The 12,911-nt window shown below is 47.4% G+C and overlaps 3 protein-coding genes across 8 annotated transcripts in view; 2 read left to right on the top strand and 1 right to left on the bottom strand.

Annotated features, from left to right (window-relative positions):
• Window positions 1–2,699, bottom strand: part of LOC120820473 (signal-induced proliferation-associated 1-like protein 2) — a 67,217-nt gene extending 64,518 nt beyond the window's left edge. For all 6 annotated transcript variants that reach the window (XM_040178234.2, XM_040178237.2, XM_040178236.2 and 3 more), the window contains exon 1: window positions 2,371–2,699. The gene's annotated coding sequence lies outside the window, so the exon portion shown is untranslated. The remainder of the gene's footprint in view (window positions 1–2,370) is intronic.
• A 238-nt stretch (window positions 2,700–2,937) lies between these two features.
• Window positions 2,938–5,807, top strand: map10 (microtubule associated protein 10). Its single transcript, XM_040178239.2, has one exon. It carries the CDS (start codon window positions 3,209–3,211, stop codon window positions 5,648–5,650), a length of 2,442 nt encoding a protein of 813 aa, XP_040034173.2. The 5' UTR covers window positions 2,938–3,208; the 3' UTR covers window positions 5,651–5,807.
• A 695-nt stretch (window positions 5,808–6,502) lies between these two features.
• ntpcr (nucleoside-triphosphatase, cancer-related) lies at window positions 6,503–9,216 on the top strand. Its single transcript, XM_040178241.2, is given in 6 exon segments — window positions 6,503–6,524; window positions 6,527–6,583; window positions 6,928–7,090; window positions 7,185–7,287; window positions 7,782–7,994; window positions 8,530–9,216. Coding segments are annotated over 6 exon segments (636 nt in total). The 3' UTR covers window positions 8,608–9,216.
• Window positions 9,217–12,911: the final 3,695 nt, after the last annotated feature.

Below are 12,911 nucleotides of genomic sequence, written 5' to 3'. Positions count from 1 at the left end.
CTATTGTGAGTCCTGGCTAGGCGGCCAGCCGGTCAGACTGCGCGGACCAGACCGGGCTTCCTGGTCCTCGTCGCATGCAGGGGAGGAGGGAGGGGGGTTGGACAAATGCATGACTCTTAACAAATGTGGTCTGAATCTAAAGGCCTTCTGCAGATCGGCTTGTTTTTTTTCCTCCCCTCTGCTGTTCTCCAAATCAAGACCAGTCAGCAAATCGGTAGCAAAGCGCCGTGGGAACGGAGACAAAAAAGCAGGCGGTGGATGGGGGGGGGGGGGCTGGTCCCAGGCAGCACTGTGGGAGAGGTGTAACAAGAAGTCTTGAAAGCAGCCGCTTGTTTTAGGGAACTTCCCAATTCTTAAGAAAGACCCCGACCAGTTCAGTGTTCATGGTAACGTCTTTGCAGGCGAGACCGGACGGAACGGATGTAACTCTAGAGGGGCGTCTCCAGGCACACGGGGGCCAGAAGACACCCTAACCCGCTCCGAGAGCACTGGAGATGGCCCGCAGGCGTGTCACAGGAAGCCGCCCCTCCGACGATCGTGACAGGCGCATTATTGTTTGGCTGAGTGCACATTGTGCTCAGAACTTTATTTTGGAAGACACATTTATCCGACTTGATTACCCTTTGTCTGGTTAGCCGTGCAGAAGACGCCGTTATAAATGGATGAGAACATGTTTCTTCTATCCGGGTCCCTTCTAAAGGCGCCCTACTGATGGCAGGATGCAACAGATCTCAGAGCCGTCGAGGATTGCCACCATCATGTCTAATGTAACCTAAAAAACCTGTGGAAATTCCACAAAGAGGATCGCTCAAAATCAATATTGGGTGCAGCCGCGTAATGAGACGCGGCAGAATGGAGAAAACAACTACATAGATGTTTGGTGGACAGCGATGGGAAAAGTGTAGATTAATGGGGAGGATTTCTGCTTTGCCACACACACAAACAGGAAAGCATTCACGCGTCACTACAGAATATGTTCCTCCCTCAAGGTAAGCCACACCTTTGACATTTCAAGTGTTATAAAAGAGGAAATATGTCACATGTATTACCAGGCAATGAACATACCACAGCCATCTTAAAGCACCCCTGTGCCGTCAGCACAGCCTCACGGAAAACTGATCTTCCCCTGAAATAAAAACCTGTGAAAAATAATGGCGTCTTATTGATTCCTAACGCGTCCCGGAGAGCAGTACTTTTTATGCTCAATCCGTTCAGACGGCAGCTGCGAAGCCAAGAAGTACAAAAAAAACACAGAGCACCGAGAACCAAACAATGGAAACGCACAGTTACACTCAGGAGCACGTCTTGTTGTGTCTGCAGCCAGCCAACAGCAACGAGGGACTATTTGTTTCCCTTTATTGGGATGTTGGTTATTGTGGAGGTTAAACTTCCTGCTTCCTGGATATGCTGCTGGATAACAAACAACGTTTTCACTTGTTTACTCTCCCAGCGGAGTAAACAGCAAATTGTACGTGGAAGAGGCCAGAGGAGCAGCCAGTAATGAAGCAAGAATGAACATGTAGTGAACGAGCAGGCTGCCAGATATTGTGGAAGGAGAATCAGCTGTTAATTGTTCTTTGTCTGTACAAACATACAGAGCTCCCACAGCGGCAGCAAAAAGGGAAGATGCCCCAAATAGGAAATGCAATACAATAGTTGAGATCAGTGGGGGATTTTGAATTGACCAATGTTAGATAAATGGTTTATTTAAAAGAAAATCCATACTGGGCTTCCCACAACAATTTAAACAGCCCACAGAGGTGGGCCTCACCTTTGTGGTCTATAACCATTTGGACAATGATCCCTTTATCGCCCCCCACCGTTTTCAGGGAAGCACTCCGCTAATTAATTTAATAAAATATTTCTGGGCAAAGTCAGTCCAATTAACTCAAACCTCCACCACCAGCAGCATCTCCGAAATGACGACGACAACGTGTCAACATTTTATATTTAAAAAAAATTGAACATTTCTGGATGATGTGATAAAGCCCGACGTTAGGAACGTGAACGCCGAATTGAATGTTTTTCGCATGGAGTTTGGTCCGTACGCGCCGCCAACGCGCTCCTTTAAATAAACAAACAATGGCTCAGGTAGAAGTGAGTCAACGGCACCAACAACGACCAGACCCGCACACAAAACACCACGTCCTCCACTTGTTTGAGATGCGCAGCTCCCACTAAATGTCTCGGTGCTCGAACGCAACTTTATTGTTGGTGTATTCACCACCGAGGAGGCAACGCTGCTGCTCCGACCGCGTACCGCGCGCCTCACTTTTAGCCATAGTGCCACTTTAAAAAAAAAAATATATATATATATATATAGTTTGTCGGCTCGTTTGGAGAGAAAAGCGTCACGTCTGCTCGTCTTACCTTCGTCGGCTCACGTCGTTCACCTCGCTAGTTATCCTTAAAGGCTGGAAACCCCGGTCGAAGCTGCGCTCGGTCGCTCGTCCTCACCTCCTTCTCTCGGCGTCAGCCTCCAGACTGAGGCGGCTCAGACCGCGGCGATACCCAGCCGGCACCTACCTCCGTGGAGGAGCAGAGGCTCCGCCCACCCCACCGACGGCCGGGGAAGCTCAGCGCGGTGTGGGCATGTCGAGACACGGACCTGTCGCCATAGGTGTGATGGTCGATGTTTAAGGGACACTAATGGAATAATGTATTCGCTGCCGGGCTGAAGGCGATTAATGAGCCTGTTAGTGTAAACACGGTGTAACTCACAATTCGACTGTTTTATTTCAGTCCCACGCAAAGCCCTACAGTGGCACCGTCTGGTGAAACGCAGAACAAACGCTCTCTCAAACTGTACGTGAAAACAAGTTTCATTTTAATAGTCATTTGACCTTTGCTGGTAAAGACTCGTGTTTCCTCGATTTACCTGTACGATGATTATTACCCAGGTGTTATTTGCCTTTTTGTTTTGGAAAAATAATTTGTATAACCAGCAAAGCCCCCCTCCAATAACAAAACGATATACCTAAATATATGAGTAAATTGTAACGAAAAAAATATTTAATTATCAGGACTATACGCGGTGGATGTTTATAACTAAACCTAAACTACATTTCCCAGGTACCCCGGCCACTCTGTGACGCAAAATGCTCGCGACAGCTGTTTGTTTCCATGGAGCCCGGCAGAAGCTAAAAAGTCGGATTAGCTAGCAGACAGCTATTCAGTTAGCTCGTTGGTGTTTTTGTTTTGTTTGAGAATGTCAGGCCCAACTACCGAGTATCCAGAGACTTTGTTTTCATTTGAGTTTTTGGTGGAATATATCCGAGTCGACAAAGAAATCCAAATTTCCGACGAGCTTGCCCTTGGCTTACGACTCCTGGATTTTCCGACGCTGCTCATTTATCAGCCTCAGCGGATCGGTGGTGGCATTAAGGATCAGCAGGGAGAATGCGCCTTTAACAAAGGGAAATCGTGCTTCTTTAAAATGAACCTGGACTCACTGCATACCAATCTATCCGACATTCCTCTCTATGTTATGGTTTTGGATGTGAAAGAGGACGTCCCCAAACTAGTTGGTACCTCGCTCGTCTCGCTGGCCAAAGTGATGGAGCGAATAATTCGGGATGTGAACGAGCATGGCGTTTCAAGTCCCTCATCTCATGGGGAAAAGGGGGTTGTTGGTTTATGCAACCTTGCTGGGGAGAAAATTGGATCAATTTCCCTGAGTTTTAAACTGCTAAGTCTGGGAGCTAGTTTACTACCACACATCTCAAAAACAGGCCTTAAAAGCCCCCTTTTACATCCAGGCCTCATGGTGGAAAACATCCCAGAACCTCTGCCTCCTGCCTGTGGGAACGTCTGCTCAGCCGCTCTCGACAAGTCTGACGTTAACATCAACATCCCAAATGAGGAACCGTTAGTAAATAAGGACAAATGGGACAGTGGTGAGCCTAGAAGGGAAGAGATGGAAAACAACTTCGATGCAGAATTAGCCATTTTCTGTCCGCCTCACCTCTTCTACAACAATTCTGCAGAGGTGCAAAAAACAAAGGAGGGAGGGGATTGCGAATTAGTGAATCTGCCCTCTGACCCTTTTGCATTTGAAGACACATATTCAGAAGGAGAGTCTAGTGAAAATAAAATAGAAAGTACAAGATCTCCGGTGATGGACAGGAGAGTAAGACATAAAGAAACGAAGGAAAGGAACCCCGAAACGAGTGAGGTGTCTCTGGATGTCCTCGGAGAGGCCCTGCGACAGTTACCTCTCCTGAATGCTCTTGTTGCTGAGTTGTCACAGCTGAACGTCCAGAGAGCACATCAGTCCTCGTCCATTCATCCCAATGGCTCTTTGATTCACAGGCCTGCTTCCACAGAGCCTTCGGCCCGGTGTGGAAAGGAGCAGGACAAGTTGTTGCAGGGAAGTAGTACCCAATGTAAACATGTGCGTTCCCCCAGAGACCGCTGTGCACCAGTAGTTCGGTCTACTACGTCTGTAAAAGTCCAAAACAAACGAGAGGAGGCTTTGATCGAGAGCAGAAGCGCTCGTAAATCCACCGGGAGGAAGCTCATATGTGGCACGACTAAAACATTTAATCTGAGGCTGCAGCAAATCTCTCCTCTTAAAGTAAAACGTCGCGAATGCACAGACTTAGTGCGGAAGGAAACACAGTCACGTACGGCCAGAGGGAAGACCGAGTCAGGTCACGTGTTTGGGAAGTCCGGCAAAAGAAAATCCCAGAGCAGAGCTCTAAATCCGAGCTCCAGTCTAAATGAAAAAGTGGAGACGATGATGCAGAGCATCGCAGCGCACTCTGCCCTACACGGAACCGTCACACTTAAACCCGGAACCCTGCATGGGGAAGTTCATGTTAAACAAGACAGAGCCCTCCCCAGAATTTCACAAACACCTTCCCTTTCTGCAAGGCACTCGCGATGTATTCACATCCCCAGTGGGAATGATGAGGATGTCGGCCAAGACAAAGACGAGAAGGAGCAGCGCAGTAAATCCAATCAAGTCGAGTCACAGACGGAAGCTGAGAGGCGCAGAGAGGAAATTGAGTCTCCAGGAAGCAGCACACGCAGCAGCCCCAAATCTTTATTTTCAGACTCCAGCTGGGAAGGAAACGAGGAGGCGGCCTATGCTGATGACTTCAACAGCCTGGGGCCCAGTGACGCGCAGTCCCCCGAGCCCACGAGCAGCCCGGATCCCTCTGGAGCCAGGACCCCCAGCCCGCCCGTCACCCAGGGCCTCGGCAACTCCGACCGGGCCCGCTTCCAGAGGAGAGCGGCCCTCCCCGTGCCCATCAAAGCCCCGAGCTCTCCGCAGCGCTCCCTGAGGTGCACGCGCATCATCCGGGCTCGAACTCATGCCTCGGCGCTCAGCTTCTCCTCCGATGAAGGCGACAGAGACGGGTCGGCCTCCTCGCAGAGAGCGTGCTCCAGAAAAACCACCACGGCGGAGAGCGGCAGGGTGGACAGGAGTTCCGGCGCTGAGGTTTGCGTATCGTCAGCGGGTCAAGGGAGCCAGTCGACCAGGGACAGTGGGCCAGTTCGAGGATTTTCTGGAGAGTCGGTGTCCTCCTTCGACGCGCTGGAGGAAGAGGAACTGGAGGACGGACTCGGATCTCTGGATTTGAGAAAGGGGTATCGGCATATATCTGAGCTAGTGGCCAATAAACTGCCTGGTTACACAATGTAAAGAAAATATGTAGAATTCTACTGTGATAACATCATGGTTACACTATGTCACCTAACTGAGTGAAAATTGTGAGTAGTATAAATGGTTTATAATCCAAAGAATGTGTATATGTGTAAGTTTCCCTTTCAACTTTTGAATAAAGAGTTTTTTGTGGAAATAATGTAAATTATTTTTACGCGACTCACTGCAAAGCATTTGACTAAATATTCTCAGAAAAGTTCTCACATACTGAACTTACTGTTCTCACATACTGCCAGCAAAGTAGTTGCTTTGAATACCACTTGCTACTTTGCATCCTTGGTATTATTTGTTCAGCAAAGACATTTGGCATGACACAGTTTTGCTGAGGATTTCTGTTATTGGGTTTCAGTGGGACAACTGTACCTTAATTTGCACTGGGGCTAATTCATTATGAGTTATAAGTATATTTACTGTAATTTAACACTTTACCAAGTCATTTACTTACGTAATTAAGCAGTTAATCTCAAAGATTTTTGTACTCCACACTTCTACACAAGATGGACGTTCTTTATATTTAAATGCGCTATTATTTTGCAAAATAGAACAGCCTATAATAAGCACTGAACAACAATGTCATGTAATATGTAGCAACACAAAGTATGTTTTATTATTAAAATTGGACATGTTCCTCCCTGACCGGCTATGCTTTTAATTTTTTTATTAATTTGCAATTTACAGTTCTAGTAGAGTAGCTATTTTTCCGGGATTTTCAAAGTCGACTCTTTCAGCGGACATATTTGAACTTTACGTCTTGTTTGTTAACTTGTGTGTAACTTTAAATGTTGAATTTGCTCGTTGAAAAAAAGCCCTGCGGAGTAGTCTCTTCTGCGCATGCGTCAACTCGATGTGTCCGGAAGCGCCGAGCTGCGTCACCTGAAATGTTCAAACACGTTTTTCTGACGGGACCTCCAGGTATCGCTTGATGAAATCTATTAAAGTTACAGTCGTTTTAAATACAGACCAGTTGGTCGTCTGCGTTAACTGTGATGAGTGTTACGATAGTAGTAAGTTGTTATGGTAACCGCTAACCAGGTAGTTATTCCTTTTAAGTAACGTCACTTCTTTTCATTTGAAGAGACGTGCATATAAACAATAACATTTCGACGCATCTGACAGGCATTTAGTCCGTATAGCTCCTACTTAAAGGTGTATTAGTGTAAAATGATGTAAAGTTAGTAGCCTGGATCAAACGTATTGTAACGTCTCCCAGTGGTCCCAGTTCCGCGTGCTGTGACGTCACGTGGTTTGGCTTACAGGCGTGGGTAAAACCACTCTGGTCCAGAAAGCCTGCGAGGCTTTGGTGTCATCGGGGACGGCAGTGGGAGGCTTTTACACCGAGGAGGTCAGGGACGGAGGCCGGAGAGTCGGCTTTGATGTCGTCACGGTGACGGGAGAGAGGGCCCAGCTGTCCAGAGTCAGGTACCAAGGGTCGCCAGCACTGTCAGAAGTGCCCGTTCTCGCTGTGCAGTCTTTTCCGAGCCGCGTTCCCCTTTTTTGTTTCTTGACTCCGCAGAGACCCGGCCGCTTCGCCTCGTGGCGGGCGGGAACACACCGTGGGGCAGTACGTGGTCGACTTGCCGTCGTTTGAAAACGTGGCGCTCCCCCTCTTCAGAAACGTAAGACGCACGGCCGTGCTTTTTAAAACTCGCCCTTATCAATAGATCACAGTGAGCTTAACACTCCCTCTCTAAACCCCCCCACACACTCACCAACTCATCAAACCTTTGATTCCCCCAGAATTGATGGAATAATTGGAAGCTTGCAAACGCATAAATTCCAGAGTGACATTTTTAGTGTTGGTGGTGCCGTCTGGCTGTCACTGGCCGCGATTAATCCTGCATGTAAAGTGAGCCCCGAGTGACGCCTACACATGTGCTGTAAAGGAAGGTGTCTGCGCCTCGGCGGCACCTATTCCACTTTCATCCCACTTGAAGCGTCTCTGTAATCACTGCTGATCACCCGTTGCGTTCGACATCCAAACGCCGTCTCAGACTTCATAACGAAGATGTGCATTTTTCCTTCACGTGGTCGACAATAGAACTGATCGGCACCATAACCGGCACCTCGCATCGGGCATTCGCTCACGCGCGGTCGTGCTTTGCGTTTGCAGGTAGGGTCGGCGGACGGAGGCGGTGGCGGCAAGGTGTTTGTCATTGACGAGATTGGCAAGATGGAGCTCTTCAGCCAGTCGTTTGTCGGGGCCGTGAGACGGACTTTGGACGGCTCCTCCTGCACCATCCTGGGCACCATCCCCGTCCCCACGGGCAGACCGCTGGGTCTCGTGGAAGAGGTGCGGGGCAGGAGGGATGTCAAGGTCTTCACTGTGAGTACACACACACGCTCTCTGGGTGAGAGGAAACAAAAAAAAAGATATTTAGGTCAATTTGGAAGCTTCTGAGTTCAACAATAGCTACAGGACACAGTTTACACTGTATCCCCTTTGGACTTAGTCCGTCTGCCCGCTAAGGCAGCACAGGCAGCCCCTGTATTATCTCTCTCCTACAGGATTAACCCTAAATCGTGCGTGACTGATTCAACAACAAAGGGCGGTCTCGGATGTCACAATAATTCATCACGGAAGACTCGGTTATGGATATTGTCATGCAAAGTACTCGCTGCGCTCGAGGAGTTATTGTATAAATAAATAAAGGTTACGTGGCCGCGTAAACATTGTTTGGCAAACATGTGACGTGTAATTTCACTATCAGTAGGTTAGAGATTAATGGATCGTAACGTGTGGTTGATCATCTTAAAGTGGACACTGTGTCTGAGGACCAGGCATGTGTTGTTTATCTTTAGCATCTTTAGCATTTTTACCCACCTCTGATTATTTTTTTCTTATTTCTGTTCCCGCCCAGGTGTCGAAGGAGAACAGAAATGACATTTTACGAGACATTCTCGCAACACTTCAAGACTGTCTAACACACAGCACCTAATAGTGAGATTCAGAGTGAAAGACGTTACCGCTCGTCCTCTTTTAAGCGCGTACGCGTTTCACACAGCAACCCTGCTGAGTGGATCCACACGGGGCTTTGACCCGACCTGAGGGGCGTGCAGAGATTAGCGTGTAACACGCGTGTGTTTGTGTACGCCGTTCGTTTTCTTTTCGTTCTCGTACAGCCTCAAAATGGATTGCATGCTGAATAATTGATTGTGAGATGGAACACCGTGGGGGAATTGTTCAGTTAGCGTGTAAATATCTCTCCGACTCAGAGCCGGCTAATAACGGCTGCGTTTCATTTTTTAACTCAGCTGTTGGTGTTCTAGAGAATCCGGCTCGTGTTGTCTCACATGTTTCTGTGTAATGTTCATTTGTGCAAATGGTGCTTTTCATTTTTTATTTAATTTTTTTGTAGATGGGCCAACAGGGCGGTGCACCTGTTTATTAATTTATTTCTTAGCTATGTGACCCCCCCCCCCACCCCCCTTGTGTATGTCTAGTTATCATTGAAAATCAATATTTAACGGTGCAACTATGTCCAATCCTTTCATGGTTTATTCATCCACTAACACAAAAAAAAAAAAATAAACACATGATTTCTTTCTCTGGTATGTATTTATTTTATAAGAATATGGAAACTGATCATTTGTTCAGCAGCTACAAAGGTTTTCATCTAAATAAAATAGTTTTAGTTTCTAGTTATGCTCCATCCTGGAAGTTAATGTAATTTCTGTCAATGTCCAGACGGATTACAGCAAGCGATAAATAGTATCAGTGAATACAGGATTTCTCAGATGTCAGAGTGCATTTATTGAGGATTTATTCGAGTGGTAAAGCTCAACAGAGGCCTTCGACTGGCTTTTTATAGAAGCAGACATGCAGCTCGCTGTGACTGCAGAGGTTATGTGGCACGTTCACATTTTGTTCCCAGAATGGTTGCTATTCTGTTAATAAATGTGGATTCGAGGTTTGTGTTTGTTCAGCCACAACGTCTGCCAGATGTATACCGGCTCTCCTTGCATGTTACATCGAGCTGCGCAAGAGAAGTCCGCTCTCTGACGCGACACAAGATATTTGTTTAGACGCTACTGCGTGCTCAGGTCATTTCAAAGTGAAAATACGTGGAAGGCTTCTAAATACTAAATACTGCCGGTGTAACTGATGTAACCTGTCAGCCGGGCTGAAGGGAGGACTGCCAGCTGGGATCTGCGTCAGACACGCCGCTGGGCCAGCATCTGTTCTGTGGTCACCGCTGACGTACATCTGGATACACTGGCAGCGGCAGAATTGCCTCTCAAAGTCGACATCGCAAGAGGTCGTCTTTTTTTTTTTTTTCTTTTCCTGGTGCCGGCGGGGGAAAGACGCCTCAGTCTTGTTGTTCCGCCGGGTCCCATCGGCACAGCGTGACAAACTCCAGACTGACTGATGTGATCAGCACCCGTGTTGGGGTAATATTGGCCTGTCGTGGGCAGCAGTGTTTCCCAGCCGAGAATATTTCTGCAGATGCCAGGTAAAAGGTTCACGAGTAGCTCAATTTGACAAAACAAACGCATCCAGTTTTTTTAAATTAGAATTTTTATTTCTTTGAATAAATGTCTTCATCTCGAGTCAACAGTTGAAATAACTAAAAGTGATTTCAAATAGTCGATGAATCTGACACAGCTGACCGGTTGATGTCGAGAACCAGTAGTTCTACAGTGTTTTAATGTGAATCAAGTGTTATCGATATTATCACAACACTACTATTTAAAACTGTAGCAAACAACTCAACAAAGGAGATAAGTTCAAAAATAAATAAATATAAAGATTTTCTGTTAAGCCCCTCTATAGGTTTGTTCACACATGGCTATTGTGCAACGATCAGTTGCTCTGTCAAGGGACTTGAATGTAATAATGCCGCCTGAGCCATATGGAATAGCTTGAATGAATAAGAAGTGAATTAATATCCGTATTGCAGTGATCCATTTGCACCACATCTTAGCGACAGATGAAACCCTTTATCCCTCAACACATGGAGGACACAGAAACGCAAGGAGCTTACCAACAAACCAGGACAAAAGGGAGCTTGCTGGTGGGAGGGAGGGAGGGGTGGCTGGTTTTGCACTTAGAGGTAGCGGCCCAGGAGGCAGCCGAGCACATTGTGATGTATTGTCCGAGGAGCCGTCGGCCAAAATGCCAAACACATCTGATGAAAATCTGACATATTGTTCAAACATCGTGTGGGAGCTGCACAAAAACCTGCCCCGGCTTTCCCAAAGAAGGACTTTCCCGATTATTTCCCAAGACGATTGTGTGATTTATCGGAAGATATGTGGAGCGAAAGCTTCTTAGCGTCGATGACGTCTGATTTCTCAGCGCAAAGCTTGCGCATTAGCGACGCTCCCTTGAATCCAGGTAACGTCTCAGCATGTGCGAGTGTGCGAAGTGCACAGGATTTTTATGTGTATTCCCAGAAGGCTTTAATCGAGCTTTGATTCACCTCATCGTGCTAATGTGCATAACTAAGGTCCACTGGTCGTGCCAGAGAGGTCGTTAATGTCAAATGGGATCCCAAGGCTGTAAAAAATGAAGCAATTTGATCTGACTTCCTAACCGCCGCACCGTACTGCCTCGACTCCTAAACCACTCTTCCCATTACATCACTTTCATGTGCTCACTGGGGCTGCTGGAGGCAGACGGGGTCCAGTTTCAAGCACACCCCTCCTGAAATCAGAGATCGAAGAATGAAAATCAAAGAGGTCTTTTCGGAGGGGGGGGGGGGGTTTCTTTCTTTGCCTTCGATTTTTGAATTTGATTTTTCAAAACCACTGACAGCAATCAACATACTCCCTGTAGAAATCTGTCACGTGTAGAGAGTCGTGCATCCTTCCACAGAAACTTTTTCCATCAACCCCGAGGGGAGGGGTTGAGGCCTGGAGACCCCCCCCCCCACCCACCCCTTTCACCCGTTACACTGCCTTGATGGTTTCTTGTGATCTTCAGATCTGTTTGAATGACCCCTGTGAGTAACACCTCACTAAGCCTCACAACACAACATGCACTTTAGCCCAGCTGTGGGAGGACACATCACACACACACACACACACACACACACATATATATATATATATATATATATATATATATATATATATATATATGTATGTTATTAGTGGTCGGGCAGGGGAGACGCAACAAGCCGAGGGTGGAGTGCGTGGGTGTAGTATTTAGTGGCGGTCGCATTCCACAGCCCTGCCGCGTTATCCCACACTCAGGGAAGGTGGGGGGGCACCGTAGCATGGTGACACACAAAGAAAGTGAGTGCATCGCTATCCTTCTGCATGGGAAGGGGAGGACCCCCTCCCCACTCCCGCGGCTGTGAGGCAGGCCGGTCAGGAGCTGTCAGCGGTTGTATGTGGAGGTCAGAGGTCACGGAGCGGACACCATGAAAGGGCTAGGGGGCATAGCGATCAATCGACCGGCCTGCGCTGCGTGCCCCCCCGCCCCCGGGGGTGCAGAGGATGTGGCTGTCGTTCTAAACTCGACGGAGAGGAAAAAACACACACACAACATCTTTTTGTGGCGGTAGGAAAATAGGTGCCACATGTGCATGCGGCAACTGTGTGAATATGACAATATCCTCCTGAACGTCTGAGCGGATTATTTACGCACACACTAATAAGATGCAGATCAATGGAGGTGACTGTAAGTGAAGTGAACAAACCTGGGCTACATCTCTTGTTGTGGGAGAATCCTGCAGCACTCAGCACCATGGAGCCGTGATAATGGTTCACAGATTGCTGACCTGCCATGACGAATGCCTCTGCAGGATGCTCTCGACAAATTTGCACCACAAACGCAGAGGTCTTCGAGCCGTTTCCATTCCATACGCTATAGTAGCCGCTGCATGCGTGTGCGCGCGGGCCAGGACTCTTGGCAGTGATCTCAGAGCCGAGACACGGAGCCAAAAAACTTCGCTCTTCTTCCATTCGTTGTGATTTCTTATTAGAATATTTGGGAACGTGCTGCTTTGTGTTAAGAAGTTGGCTGCTTGTTACTGGAGGAAAGGTGCACTTTCTTTACAATGGCTTGCAGCAGATGATGCATGCCGTTGTAAAGATGGTACATGTCATTGTTTATTGGCTGTCCAACATTACGCCCACGGAAACGGAATCTTGACATTCAAATTTCAAGTACTTTCAAGTGATTTTGACTGCTCCCAGACAGCATCACGCATCAAAAACATTTCAGCTCATTTAGTGTTTGCACCTTAAATTGTATTTCTTCAAAGCCTTTTTTAGTCCTTCATTTATTCAAATT

Source organism: Gasterosteus aculeatus, chromosome 6, assembly GCF_964276395.1.
Source record: "Gasterosteus aculeatus chromosome 6, fGasAcu3.hap1.1, whole genome shotgun sequence".
NCBI lineage: Eukaryota > Metazoa > Chordata > Actinopteri > Perciformes > Gasterosteidae > Gasterosteus > Gasterosteus aculeatus.
This window is presented reverse-complemented; position numbering and strand designations above follow the sequence as displayed.